The sequence below is a fragment of the Mustela nigripes genome, chromosome X (assembly GCF_022355385.1).
Source record: "Mustela nigripes isolate SB6536 chromosome X, MUSNIG.SB6536, whole genome shotgun sequence".
Lineage (NCBI taxonomy): Eukaryota > Metazoa > Chordata > Mammalia > Carnivora > Mustelidae > Mustela > Mustela nigripes.
This window is the reverse complement of record NC_081575.1, coordinates 82,150,500-82,164,953: the sequence shown is the minus strand read 5'-3', so window position 1 is coordinate 82,164,953 and position 14,454 is coordinate 82,150,500. Positions and strand designations below refer to the sequence as shown.

The window sequence follows — 14,454 nt, the reverse complement described above, 5'->3', positions numbered from 1 at the left end:
TGCTAGAGAGTGAGGTACCAAACTCAGGGTCCAGTCTTTCCCAGGCCCACCATCTGGCCCCAAATCCTTCCCCGAGTAAATAGAATTGAGATCTTAAGAGCAGAGTGACCCCAGTTCTAGCCCTGTGAAGTGACGTTCCCATCTCTGAGTCAGTCACTGACGAGCCTCATTGGCCTTGTCCACACACTCAGCGTCCAGAGCTCTGTGTGCCTGGCTCCTTTTCATTCAGTTTCCAGCCAAAATGTCTTTCTCATCCCTCCTTCCTTCCCCCACAGCTCAGCAACACTAACCAAACTTCTATTTTAACAATAATACCAATTTCTTTTTTTTTAAAGATTTTATTTATTTATTTAACAGAGAGACACCAATAGAGGGGACACAAGCAGGGCGAGTAGGAGAGGGAGAAGCGGGCTTCCCACCAAGCAGGGAGCCCGATGTGGGGCTCAATCTCGGGACCCTGGGATCATGACTCAAGTCGAAGGCAGAAGCTTAATGACTGAGCCACCCAGGCGCCCTGAGTATCAGTTTCTTATATGACCTTCTTGTTTATCTGTCCAGTTACAGTGGCAGCTCCATGAGAGCGGGTTCAAGTACTACTGTTTTCCCAGTGCCTGGCACCAAGTAGGAGCTTGACAAATAGGTGCTGCTTGGCAGGCTGGCTCTCTGTTTCAGCTTGCGGGGGCTGTTCCAGTGGTCTGTGAGGCTTCTCCCAACCGCAGGAATCTTGTTTCTGACTCAGGCCATGGAGAGTTATTACCATTAAGAACTTTGGCGATGAGGAGAACTTTGGCTTCAGAGGCAAATGTTTTTTGTCAGGAAATGGTAAAATTTAAGTTATGACCTTATGTCCCAACCCCCACTTGTCCTGTTTAGGAAGAAACTTTGAGGGTGAGATAAGTGAATAAGAACCCTACACTCCAGGGTCACCTGGGGAGCTCAGTTGGTTAAGTGTCTGCCTTTGGCTCAGGTCACCATCCCAGAGTCCTGGGATCGGGTCCGGGTCCCATGTCGGACTCCCTGCTCACCAGGGAGCCCATTTCTTCCTCCACCTGGTGCTTCCCCTGCTGTGCTGTCTCTCTCTGTCTCTCTGGCAAATAAATAAATAAATAAACTCTTTAAAAATGAATAAATAAATGTTAAAAAAAAAAAGAAGAAGAACTCTAGATTCCAGTTACACCTCAGCTCTATGTCTCCCATTTTGCTCTTGGGTCTTGATTCTCAGCTTACCCTTGTCACCCCAAGCCACCCAGGCTTTCCCTCAAAATTGCACTGCCTTTTGTCCCAGAGGATGGGACTCAATTTCATGTTTGGTGTCAGCCTTAGTAATGAAAAGTGGTTGCAGCCAGTGTGGTCCAGTGCTTGCCTTTGCATTTCTAAACTAGGGGCCAGGGGTGGGAAGGAGGCACAGGAAGGAAGGAAGAATCCAGGAAAGACATAGCCCCTGGCTGTTTCTCCCACCACTCAAGTCCCTACTGTGATGTGTTATCTTCAAACAGCTCTGGCTTCCAGTTGTTTCTGTCTAAATCTGTTTGTTCTTCTGTCTAGGACCCTTAACTTTCAATCTGACAATAAAACAGCCCCAGGTCCTGTTAGAGTAGGACTTCATGGCCTTCAGCTTTCTTCTCTAGATGTCATGATTGCAACCAAGGTCACTCCCAGCCTCCCCAAGCTGCCTCTGATGACTTGATAACCCCAGACCTGAGACCCTCCTTTCCCCACCCACTGACCTGCCTGCCCTTCTTGCCAATAAATTCTGCCACGTTCTGGCCAAGCTCCAGCAAACTGAAAGGTGCCTTCTGTTACCAACTTGTTCAAAACCCCTTGTTTAACCCAGTGAGAGTGTGTAAATATTTTAGAGAAAAATGCAAAATATGGGGACCCTGGGTGGCTCAGTGGGTTAAGCCTCTGCCTTTGGCTCAGGTCATGGTCTCAAGGTCCTGGGATCAAGCCCCACATCAGGCTCTCTGGTTTGCTTCCCTCCCTCTCTCTGCCTGCCTCTCTGCTTACTTGTGATCTCTCTCTCCCTGTCAAATAAATAAAATCTTTAAAAAAATGCAAAACACAACAAATGTAAGAGATGGCTGTGGTTGTTAATTCATATTATTTCTGCACCAGAACAACCTCTGGCAGATGGAGCATATATATGGGGAAAAGGTCTTAAAACAACTGATAGTATTCAACCTTTTTTTTTTTTTAAATAAAGATTTTATTTATTTATTTTTTTGATAGACAGTGAAAGAAGGAACACAAGCGGGGGGAGTGGGAGAGAGAGAACAGGTCTCCCTCGAAGCAGTGAGCCTGATTTGGGGCTCAATGCCAGGACTCTGGGATCCGAACCTGAGCCAAAGGCAGCTGCTTAATGACTGAGCCACCCAGGAACTCAAGCAATCAACCTTTAGTGGATATTTTCTCTTCTCCAGATGCTCTCTAAGCTTTACAAGTATTAACTCATTTAGTCCTCCGTATGACCCTATGAGGCCATTTTTTTTTTCAGATGAGGAGACTGAGCTACAAAGGGATTAAGTGATTTTCCCAAGATCACAGCTCCTATTTGGCAGAGCCTACAGCAGTGGCCAAGTTATACTGCCTTCTGAAAAGTACTGTAGAACTCCTCAGAAAAACAGCAAACGTTCACACAACAGGTGTTGTGAACACTTACTATGCATTATTTCATTCCTACTTACCTCAACCCTATCATTAGGTCTTATCTAGTATCTTATAGCATGATAGGAGTGAAATTTTAAAAATAATTTTTGAAATTTTAACATACAGAATATTGTAAAAACAACAACAACAACAACAACAACAACAACACAAAACAATTCCAGCAGTTCAGAGAATACGTGTCGCTGGCATCCCTTGACTTTCCTGTACTTTTTTCCCCACCATGTTTCTTTGGAAGCTGAGTGGTGGTATGAAGGGGCGGGGCCCCATCCAGGGAGGGCTAAGGTGTGAATGAGAAAGAGGTTGGTCATAGCATCCTTTATGGCAAGAAAAATACTTGAAAATAAACCCGATGTTGGTCTCAAATAGGAGACCAGTTCAATAAAATGTCACCCTTGAACTCCCTGGGCTTCAGCGTTCCTCATTTGTAAAATGGAGATAGTAAGGAGACCCAGAACATTCAGTTATTAGTATTAAATGGATTAATACATGTAGATCACCATGTGACCAGCATATTAGCCAATAAATGTTAGTGGTTACATGTTTGTGCAGTGAAACAGTTTATTCTTTAGCAACCATCAAATAGAAGGTATTTAAAAAGACACACATAGGGGCACCTTCACTGTTAAATGTCTGCTTTCAGCTGGAGTCATGATTCTGGGGATCAGGCTCTCTGCTCAGCAGGGAGCCTACTTCTCCCTCTTCCTATGCCTGCTGCTCCCCCTGCTTGTGCATGCACTCTTTCTCTCTCTCTCTCTGTCAAATTAATAAATACAACCTTTTAAAAAAATTTTTAAAAGACACCCACAGCTTAGTTACATGGACAAAGGAGGTGCTCTGTTGATCCAAAACAGAGTGGTCCGTTTTTGCTAGAACACACAAAGTGCAATTCGTGTTTTGGATGTGTCTCCTAATTTCTTCTTTTTTTTTTAAAGATTTTATTTATTTATTTGACAGACGGGGATCACAAGTAGGCAGAGAAGCAGGCAGAGAGAGAGGAAACGAAGCAGGCTCCCCGATGAGCAGAGAGCCTGATGCGGGCTCCATCCCAGGACCCTGGGATCATGACCTGAGCCCAAGGCAGAGGGTTTAATCCACTGAGCCACCCAGGTGCTCTGGGTCTCCTCATTTCAAGTGGATTTAAAACTGTTCAGATTAGGGACACCGGGTGGCTCAGTCAGTTAAGCATCTGCCTTTGGCACAGGTCATGATCCCAGAGTCCTGGGATAGGATCCCACATACTGCTCCTTGCTTAGCAGGGAGCTTGCTCCTCCCTCCACCTACAGATCCCCCTGCCTGTGTATGTGCACACCCTCTCGATCTCTGACAAATAAATAAGATTTTTAAAAAACTGTTCAGATTATTGTATGTTATAAAAAGTAGTGTGAAAAATAAAAGTTTTGAGAATTGTGGCAGTTAGTGGATGTTAAGATCCAATGGGAAGCTACTAGATTTTGTATTTCGATTTTTTTAAGTTCTTTTAATCCTGACCACATTAAGATGAATAGAGGGGCGCCTGGCTGGCTCATTTGGTAGATCATGCAACTGCTGATCTCAGTGAAGTAAGTTTGAGCCCCATGTTGGATGTAGATTACTTAAAAAAAAAAAGATAAACAGTTAAGAGTTGCAACTTCCTGTTGAAATAAGGATGGTTTAGATAACTTCTTGGGATCCAAAGCCTGTTGTGCCTACTTAAATGTTTTCTGCCTTTGGAGACTCAGGCCCAGACCAAGATTTCTGGGACCATCCAACTCCAGCCCACACACACCCCCACCACAGAACAGACTACTCTGATCCCAGGGTTGTCTGGATGCTCATCAATCACTTTAAGAACTGGAGAACAGCCTAGGAACCTCTGCGTGTGTGATTACTTTTGATGGTATAACAAGTGATCAGCAGTAGTGATGGGGTTCCCTACCATGCTTCAAATGTTGCTTAGCCAAGATTGTGCTGTTTATTCCACGGTTTCAAAAGAAAGTAGTACTTCTAATTTGGGGGGGAGTGATTCGCATACTCGACCGTCTCTCTGGCCCCTGGACGTTATTCTCGTGTATACAAAAAGTGCCATTAGGGATTGGGGGTGGGTGGGTAGAACTTAAGGGGTGGAGCCTCCATCTAGTACCGGAAGCTACTGTCCCAAAGCGCGCTTGCGTGGTTCTCCCACGCCCTGGGAAAGATTCCTATCCATTCGCTCTGGGCTTGGCAGCTCTTCCTGGCAGTAGGCGGCCATCTTGCTGGAGCCTGAGAGAGGGAGCCGAGAGACAGAAGGAAAAGGCGACACTGGTCTCAGGGCCGCCCCGGGGGCCTCAAGAGCCGGAGGCAGCTCCGGAGGTGGTCTCTGATCCCCGGCTCTGCTCTTGAACCTGAGAAGGGAAGGCGGAGGGCGGCGGGGGATGGGGAATGTCAAGAAGGATTGCTAGACAGGAGGAGGGGCGTCACTATGGTGACCGGGGAGGGGCGGGATCAGATCTGAATCGCTGTTGTGAGTCTTCCGGGAACTGCCCGGGAAGGGCAAAGCAGGGCAGGGCTGGGGTGATGACCATGCTAGCTGCCGGGTGGTATTTCGCGACGTCCCGGCGTCGAGGGACTTGGTGTCTACGGCAAAGATCGTCTGACAGAAGGGGCGGAATTAAATCCCTTCACTTGAAACTTTGACATTCCAGGCCCTTTGTCCTGCAGGCTCCCGCGGGCGGACACGCCAGAAGAGGAGGCCGGGGAATGGCCGCGGTGTGGCAGCAGGTCTTAGCAGTAGATGCGAGGTGAGGCGTGGGGTCGAAGCCCATGGGAGCGGAAGTTACTGTGGTGCATGCGCAATGGCGATAAGTAAGGCTGGGCGGAGAACTGGTTTTATGCGGCTGCGTGGGCATGCCGGAGGTGAGCATGCGCAGTAGCAGGGTGTGGGGGCGTGTAGGGCTGACAAGAGGGTCGGAAAGAGCATGCAGGGAAAACGCAGCCAGATCTGGGCATGCGCAAAGAGGCTGTGCTGTCAGAGCCTTTGGAAGGGGATGATGGAGCTCAGGCTGGTGACATCCTATTCCCCACCATTGCCCCCCCCCCCCGCAGCCTTCTCTTACCATCATCACTTCCCCAATCTGACCCCATCACCTTCCCATTCTGATTTCCACCATTGCCCACACTGACCCCCCATCACCATGTCACCCTGACGCCTGCTATTGTCTACACTGACTCAGTCACCCCATACCAACTCCAGCAAAGCTGCAGACGGCCTCCATTGTCAGCACAGTGACCTCATCGCCATGCCTTTTATTACTGTAGATCCACTTTCATCACAGCACCAGAGGGACCCCCATCACCACTGCTGATCACTTGTCCTCCTGACCCCTCGCTGCCACACACCTCACTCTCTTTCCCTGTCCCCTGGGCTGATTGATTCCCTCTATCCTGTGCCTGCTGCCCGTCCTGCCTCCTGCCATCATAGGTACAACGCGTACCGCACACCAACGTTTCCACAGTTTCGGACACAGTACATCCGACGGCGCAGCCAGCTGCTGCGGGAGAATGCCAAGGCTGGGCACCCCCCAGCGCTGCGTCGGCAGTACCTGAGGCTGCGTGGGCAGCTGCTGGGCCAGCGATACGGCCCCCTCTCCGAGCCAGGCAGTGCCCGTGCCTATAGCAACAGCATTGTTCGCAGCAGCCGAACTACCCTAGACCGCATGGAGGTGAGCTCCTCCCCACACTGCCTGCCATGCACACCGCCCCTGTCCTTATGCATTCTCTCAGCACACTTGTCGGGCACCTGCTCTGTGCAAGACACTGTGCCAGGCTCTTAGGAGAAGCAAAGGGCAGAAAGAGATAATAACGTGGTATGCCTGGGGAGCTCAGTTGGTTAAGCCGCTGCCTTCGGCTCAGGTCATGACCCCAGGGTCCTGGGATGGAGTCTCGCATCGGGCTTCTTGCTCGGTGGGGAGCCTGCTTCTCTCTCCGCCTCTGCCTGCTTGTGTGCTCTCTCTCTCTCTGACAAATAAATAAATAAAATCTTTTTTGAAAAAGATAACGTGATAACTCAATAAATGGGCAACAGACAAGATGAACACATTGATAAATACGCAATAAACAAGATAAATGGGTCAAGAGATATGTGAAGCCAGATAAATCAATAATTAACATGGCTTCCTAAGATGGAAAAGTAAAGCAGGCTTGGAGGTAAAATGAGACTCCTGTGGGGAACAGAGGGGAGCTACTTCTGATGGGGATGATCAGGAAAGCCCTCTCCGAGGAGGTGACAGTTGAGCTGAGGCTGGAGTGAAGCAAGAGCTGGCTCTGAGTGGTTTTCAGGGGGAAAGTGTCCATTCTTTCCTCACAGAATATTTATTGAGTATCCACTCAGTGGGGAGCTAGTACCGAGGCCACCCCGGTAGTACAGGCAGTGGTCATGGTGGTGGGTAGGGTGAGAAGGGATCTGGTTCTGGGTATATTTTGAAGACTCCAGACCCTACACATTCTTGAGGACCATCTTCAAGATGTGCCCACCCTGACCTTCTGTTTACAGGACTTTGAGGATGATCCTCGGGCCCTAGGGGCCCGTGGGCACCGCCGTTCCATCAGCCGAGGCTCCTACCAGCTGCAGGCACAGATGAACCGTGCCGTCTATGAGGACAGGTATGCAAGGGGCAGTTATGAGCTGGGGCCTGTAAGGGGTAGAGGGACCATAGGGCCTGAATGCTAGCACCTACTTCATGTTAACCCCCCCAACTCCTGTTGGGGTCCAGGCCCCCTGGCAGTGTGGTACCCACATCAGCAGCAGAAGCAAGTCGTGCCATGGCTGGGGACACATCACTGAGTGAGAACTATGCCTTTGCGGGCATGTACCATGTTTTCGACCAGCACGTGGATGAGGCAGGTAAGCCAGCAGGTAGCGGGTCCCCTCACCACTCATTTTCCCAAACTGGGATAGCTACTCGTGCACCCCCTTCTGGAACTCAGAGTCTCCGGCCCACCTCCGAAGGAGGGGTTGCCATCCCTAAACCTCTCCCCAAGCCCACAAGCCCTCTGCAAAGTAAAGCGGCCCGCAAGATCTCAAGTACTTGGGCTATCGTAAAAGGGCCCGGCAGCTCAAAAGAGGACTTTGCAGAAGGCTTCCGGGTCATGAGTTGCTTGGAAGAGTTTAGAGCCTTGGCTACAGAGAAATCCCCTCACAATGGGCAGCGCAGGCTTTGCAAACCGCCGAGACGTTGGTAACTGTAAAACACTGGCTAAAGTGTAGGGAGCTTTTGGCAGAGGGCCTTCTAGGGTTCCCACTCCCATTCTCAGCCAAGGAAAGCCTTTTGCAGAAGCCCCCATGCTCAGCTCAGTGGGTTCCAGCCCCCAGTGCACACAGCAGAGCCTTTTATAAATGAAAGCGCCTGGCGAGTGTGCCGTGTCCCACCAGTGGCTTCTTGGCATTGCAGTCCCAAGGGTGCGCTTTGCCAATGACGACCGGCACCGCTTGGCCTGCTGCTCCCTGGACGGCAGCATCTCCCTGTGCCAGCTGGTGCCCGCCCCACCCACAGTGCTCCGCGTGCTGCGGGGCCACACCCGTGGTGTCTCCGACTTCGCCTGGTCCCTCTCCAACGACATCCTCGTGTCCACCTCACTTGACGCTACCATGCGCATCTGGGCCTCTGAGGACGGCCGCTGCATCCGGGAGATTCCTGATCCCGACGGCGCCGAACTGCTCTGCTGCACCTTCCAGCCGGTCAACAACAACCTTACAGTGGTCAGGCTTCAGGGTGCCCGCTCATCAAGGGTGGGGCAGCCGGGCCTGGAGAGCCGTCCCGGGGAGTCAGTATGGGTGTGGGGGGAGGGGGGTTCCCCTCCAGTCCCTCATCACAGTTGTCCATGCGGTCGGACTCAGAGGGAAATAGGTCAGAACTGGGCCGCTGTGCTTGACATTGGGTTGGCTTGCTGTGACAGACACCAGGGGGGACCAGTCAGGAGCCAGAGTCCCGGCTCTGGTACCCCTTCGGTCCCATCAACAGCAGGGCTGCTATTCTCCAGCCACGGGGGCCACTGGTTGGGGGGCAGGATGGCTAGTCGGCTCCTCCCAGTGGCACAGCTCCACTGCGGTCTGACCCCAGGACTGAGAGTCAAAGGGCGGGGAAAGGAAGTGAAAATCTGGCCAGGCCCCGAGTGGCAGAGAGGGGACCTGCTGAGTGAGCCTGTTGCATTCTGGGGTTCCTTCAGCTGCAGCTCTGGCCCCAGTGTGGTCAAGTCTCTGGTGAGGACCAGTCAGGAGGCAGACCGGCTGTCCTTACCAGCCTGGGATGGCCCTGTGGTTTGCCATTCACAGGGTTGGGGGGCATGCTAAGGGGCAGCTGCCCATCCTGGTTAGATGGCAAGATGGTTAGAGTGCTAGGTATGAGGCATTCCCCAGGGCCTGGTGGCAGCCCTCGCTCCGTCAGCACCAGCTACTTCAGAGCCAGAGGGGCTGGCTCTGGCTCTGAAGGATCACAGACCTCGGTCACCTCCCAGTCTCCCCGCTGCAGCCGCCCCAGGGTTAGATTCCAGTAGGAACCAGCCAGTTCCATCGACAGCAGCTCTGTCGTGGTCAGACCCAAGGAGGGACGGGCTGAGTGCAGTGTGTGGCGTGCTTGGTCTCCCCTGCAGGTGGGGAATGCCAAGCACAACGTGCACGTCATGAACATCTCCACGGGCAAGAAAGTGAAGGGGGGCTCCAGCAAGCTGACAGGCCGGGTCCTCGCTCTGTCCTTCGATGCCCCTGGCCGGCTGCTCTGGGCAGGCGATGACCGTGGCAGTGTTTTCTCCTTCCTCTTCGACATGGCCACAGGTAGGCCAGCCCCAGGCCTGCATCTGGGGTATTCGGGCTGCCGCCATCCCAGCACACAGCCTCTTACTTGTGCCCCCTCTCCCGCTGTCGTTCCAGGGAAGCTGACCAAAGCCAAGCGACTGGTGGTGCATGAGGGGAGCCCCGTGACCAGCATCTCCGCGCGCTCCTGGGTCAGCCGCGAGGCCCGGGACCCCTCGCTGCTCATCAACGCTTGCCTCAACAAGCTGCTGCTCTACAGGTGGGTACTCCCCTTCCAGGCCGCCGGGAGAGGCGGGGCCTGCTGCCACCATCGGACTGGCGTGGCTAGGGCCTGAGAGCCTGTCTCCTCCATCAGGTTAATTTGAGTGAGCAGGGAAGTCAGGTCTCTTGATGATGATGCCGGCTGTCAGTGGGCTGTCAGTGGCAGAAGTAGCTGGTGCTGACGGAGCGAGGGCTGCCACCAGGCCCTGGGGAACGCCTCATACCTAGCACTCCACTTAATCCTCAGAACAATGCTGTGAGGAGGGGCCTGTGATCGTGCCCATTTCACAGATGAGCCACCTGAGGCATAAAATAGACTAGAGCCCTCTCAGAGCAGTGGCCTTTTCTTCCTTCCTTTCTTCCTTCCTCTTTCCCTCCCTCCGTTCCTTCCCTTTTTTTTCTCTTTTTCCTTTTTGGTGTTTTTGAGTGGAGGAATTTACTATCCCCGCTCACCTGTGACACATTACCCAAACGCAGTTCTCAGCCTGGGCTGCACGCCAGAATGACCTGGAGGGCTTCACAGAATCATGGCCAGGCCCCACTCCAGGCCAGTGATTTCAGAAGCCCTGCGGCGGAACTGGACGCGTTGGTGTACTGAAAAGCTCCCCCAGCAATGTCCAGCCAGGCCTGAAGGGCACCGCCCACAAGATGTTTCCTTTTTGTACTCTTTTGTTTTTCTGCTTTTTAAAAAAAAAAAAAAAGAAATTCACACATGCACATAGTCGTATGTGTAATTCTTAATTCAGGCATACTCCCAAATGCAGGGCTCTTCCCCCCCATCCTCTCCCTTCCTTCCTCCCTCTTCTGCCACCTCGGCCAATGACTCTGTGTGCACCTTCCTGTTTTGTTCTCCCCTTGTAATCTGAGGCGTGTGTGTGCCCCCATTCCCCACTTTTCAGAGGGAGGGTCTTTTCATGGAAGCCCGCTCCTCCTCCATCCTCTCCCACATCTCGCGCTCCTCACCAGAGGATGCTTCTGGAACTCTGCAGTGCCTTTGGCTCATCCATTCTTTGGAATGGCCCCTTCGTTTCCCGCGGCACGGGGGGTGTCCAGTTTGATCGGCCCTGTCCCCTCCTTGTGCCCATCTTAACCACCAAGGTCTCTTAGAAAGAGAAACCAGCGAACCGCGCTGCCTAGACTCCCCATTTCCACTGCCAGGTAGCTTCCCAGGTAGCTTCCAGACCCTCAAGAACGCACGTGCCAGCCCTGCTTGATAGGTTTACGCAGTCGCCTCAAAACCAGACCTCGTGAGCCTTGGAAAGAACTCGGGCCTGGGGGTGGGGACACAAACCATTGCCCCCCACCCCCTCACCCCCCGTTCACAGTCGGCCAGAGCTGAGGCGACGCCCTGACCCACTGCCATCCTTCCCTCAGGGTGGTGGACAACGAGGGGACGCTGCAGCTGAAGAGAAGCTTCCCCATTGAGCAGAGCTCGCACCCTGTGCGCAGCATCTTCTGCCCCCTCATGTCCTTCCGTCAGGGGGCCTGCGTGGGTAAGTCCCGCAGAGTTCGGGGTGTCTGGGTGGCTTAGAGCGGGGCAGGGATGGACACCACGGCCCTCTGGTGCCCGGACTTTATGGGCCTTGAGAGCTCTCACCCCAGCAGCCTCCCGTGTTGAACAAAGACCCCCAAGAGTCCAGGAACCTCACAACATGAGACATAGTCTACCCCCTCCAACCCCCAACAGCTCAGAGACCTCACACTCTGGACATGGGACTAAAACAGCCAGGTGACCCAGGTCCAGGGACTGTCCCTCCCAGGGCACCCTGCTGCCTCTGCCACCAACTCCCAACACCCCCCCTCCCCCTACCCTGGGCAGTGACCGGCAGTGAGGACATGTGTGTGCACTTCTTCGATGTGGAGCGGGCCGCCAAGGCTGCCGTCAACAAGCTTCAGGGCCACAGCGCCCCCGTGCTGGACGTGAGCTTCAACTGTGATGAGAGTCTGCTGGCTTCCAGCGACGCCAGCGGCATGGTCATCGTCTGGAGGCGGGAGCAGAAGTAGGTCCTGCCGGGTCACCTGCCCACCCATCTCCCACTCCAGCCTTGTGTTTGTAAATAAAGTTCCTGTGGTTGTGCCTGTGGCTGGCTCCCAGGTCTGCTGGGGTGGGGGGTGGGGGTGGCTCTAGCACCCGAGCTGGCACAGGGTTTGCTCCCTTGCTCGCACCTTCAGGCATCAATTTCCTCACTTAGCAACCGGTCATTGAATGCCTCCCTGTCACAGGCCCCCCTGTAAGTGTTTGGCTCAGTCTGGCATTGGACAGAAATGATTGAGCACCTGCTGGGCACCAGAGCCTTTCTAGGCACTGAGGGGCGGTAGAGCTGTGACCTCAACGGACAGAAGTGCCTGCCTTCGTGGGGCTCGTATTCAATGGCAGGTGGTTGGTAGGCAAAAATATATCATGGCCTGTGCTGGGAGGGCAGGACATAAGGGCAAAGGAGTGGAAGATTGTACTGTTTTTGGTGCTGTGATGAGAGACAACGATATTCCTGGTAGTGAAATTGAAACAGACCCGAATGAAGTGAGAGAGAGCTGTGGGGTGGGGGAGAGAGGAAAGGCAGTGAGTGCAAAGGCATTGAGGCTGGAGTGTGCCAGAAGGCTCACTGAAGAGGCAGGTGTGGCTGGACCAGAGTATGGTAGGAGATGAAGTCAGACAGGCCTGATCCTGGAGAGCTCTGTGGCCACAGTGAGGACTTGGGCTTTTTCTGAGTGAGAGGTGAGTCACCCGAATGAGCGGAGGAGGGACGTGATCCCATTTGGTTGGAAGAGGACCCCTCCAGGTACTATGAAAAGAACAGACTTGGAGTGGGGGTACAGGGGTAGAAGCAGGGGGACTAGTCACAAAGCCCCACAGGAGTTGAGGTGAGCAGTGATGGGGACGCAAGTGGGGGAGCTGAGGTGGGGAATATTGGCTTCTACCACAGGAATTTCATGATGTTAGTCTGCAGGGCTCTACTGGCTCCTCAGGAGGGTAAGGCCTTCCAGCTCCCCTTCCCCCTCCCCAAGGCTCTTCCCCACAAACAGGGACCAGATGAGTTGAGGACGCGGAGTACAAACCCCATGCAGAAGCAGCCATGGACCCTAAGCCTGAGCTGGTGGTTCCTGCTGATGGGGAGAGGGAATGGGGATTCTCTTTCCATCCCCAGAGGAACCCCAGACCACCCGTAGTTCCTTCCATGCCCGCCCCAGGCCCAAATTCAAGGCCCAGAACAGCTCAGAGTCTGTAAAGTGATGTTCATGTTTGAGGAGACCTCCAAGTGAGGAGAGAAAGCTTAGGATCTTAACAGGGGGCAAAAGAACCAAAAGGCCTTGTCAATGACCTCAGTCACCAGGAAATGTCAAAGTTGCCAGAGATGCCGAGGAGGCTTCTTGCTCCAGCTGCTCCCTTCCCTCCGGCTGCATAGGCTGCCATATCTAGATGCATCAGTAGGAGCTGCGCCTACAGTCTTGAGACCTCAGGGTCCATCCACAGAGCCACAGGCACTGCAACCCCACCCAACATTATCGAGCTACCGAACTAACACTAGCAGTCTTGTTGGAGGGGAAGAAGTCCCTGGTTTGTTGAAGCCACCGTTAATAACAGTGTGGTTAACTTGCAGGCGGAAGCATTTCTACGTGGTGCTTCCACCTTGACCTTATGGTAAATGGTGAGGAGGTAGGGACATCAGTGAGCTGAATGTTCATGACGCAGTTCATGCGTCTGTAGGCGTCAGAGGTCCCCCCAGACCACCCAGACTCAAGATCTGCTGGGAGAACTCTTGGTCCCAGCCTATGGTTGCATACACACCTTTTATTTCTTCCCGTAAAAAGACACAGAGCACAATTGGCAAAGGGAAATGGTGCCCCGGGGTGAACTCCAGGGCACACCAGGCATGAGCTCACAAGGGTCCTCTCCCAGTGGACTCAGGATGTGCTTAATTCCCCCCTACCTGACAACCAGAGAAACTCATTCTTAGAGGTTGAGTGCCCAGGGTTGCTTCTGGGGGGTGGTCACACGGGGGGGTCCCTGCCTGGCACATACCCAACTCCAGACTGTCCTAGAAGAAAAGCAGGTGTTCAGCATAAACCAGAGTGTGCGTATGAACAGTTGAGGCACAGTGAGTCACTCATCATTTAGAGAGTGGTGAGAACCCTATTGAAAGACACTAAAGTTTCCAGGTGCCAGCCAAAGGCCATCCTTGAAGCAGGCCTTTCCCAGGAGAGAAGTTCAGGCCTGCTGTGTTAACTCTTTCTGCACACTGTGCAACACCAAAAAGGCACTCCATTTCAACCAAGGTCAGTGGACGGCCAAGATCACTTGGGGAAACCTCATTTTTCTCTAGCACCTTCTTCTATTTTTTTTTTTTAAGATCTATTTATTTGAGAGGGAGAGTGTGAGAGAGAGCATAAGAGCTGAGGTCAGAGGGAGAAGCAGACTCCCCATGGAGTTGGGAGCCTGATGCAGGACTCGATCCCGGGACTCCAAGATCATGACCTGAGCCGAAGGCAGTTGCTTAACCAACTGAGCCACCCAGGCGCCCAAGCACCTTCTTACTTTCTTCACATTCTTCATGTTATTTATTGAATCGGAATTCAAGATGGCTAATCACGGATATTGTTATACATGATTTGGGGGGTTTCTTTCCTGTGAAGCTTTGAGGTGGCAGAGTTGACATTCTGCTTTATTTTATTTATTTTATTTTTATTCTTTAAACCCTTGTGACCAATGTAGGGCTTGAACTCACGACCCTGAGATCAGAAGTCACATATGACTGATGTTCTAC

The 14,454-nt window shown here is 52.7% G+C and overlaps 1 protein-coding gene across 5 annotated transcripts in view; it reads left to right on the top strand.

Annotated features, from left to right (window-relative positions):
• Positions 1-4,867: 4,867 nt before the first annotated feature.
• WDR13 (WD repeat domain 13) overlaps positions 4,868-14,454 on the top strand; it is a 22,863-nt gene continuing 13,276 nt past the window's right edge. Inside the window, exons 1-10 of one of the 5 annotated variants that reach the window (XM_059384829.1) lie at positions 4,868-4,995; positions 5,344-5,423; positions 6,104-6,344; positions 7,175-7,284; positions 7,395-7,525; positions 8,073-8,380; positions 9,271-9,451; positions 9,548-9,689; positions 11,066-11,184; positions 11,511-11,691. In XM_059384829.1, the coding sequence (XP_059240812.1) occupies positions 5,383-5,423; positions 6,104-6,344; positions 7,175-7,284; positions 7,395-7,525; positions 8,073-8,380; positions 9,271-9,451; positions 9,548-9,689; positions 11,066-11,184; positions 11,511-11,691 (1,454 nt within the window). In that variant the 5' untranslated portion in view covers positions 4,868-4,995; positions 5,344-5,382. Of the gene's footprint in view, positions 4,996-5,343; positions 5,424-6,103; positions 6,345-7,174; positions 7,285-7,394; positions 7,526-8,072; positions 8,381-9,270; positions 9,452-9,547; positions 9,690-11,065; positions 11,185-11,510; positions 11,775-14,454 lie in introns of those variants that run through there. The other 4 variants (XM_059384830.1, XM_059384831.1, XM_059384832.1 and 1 more) reach the window with 4 other exon arrangements.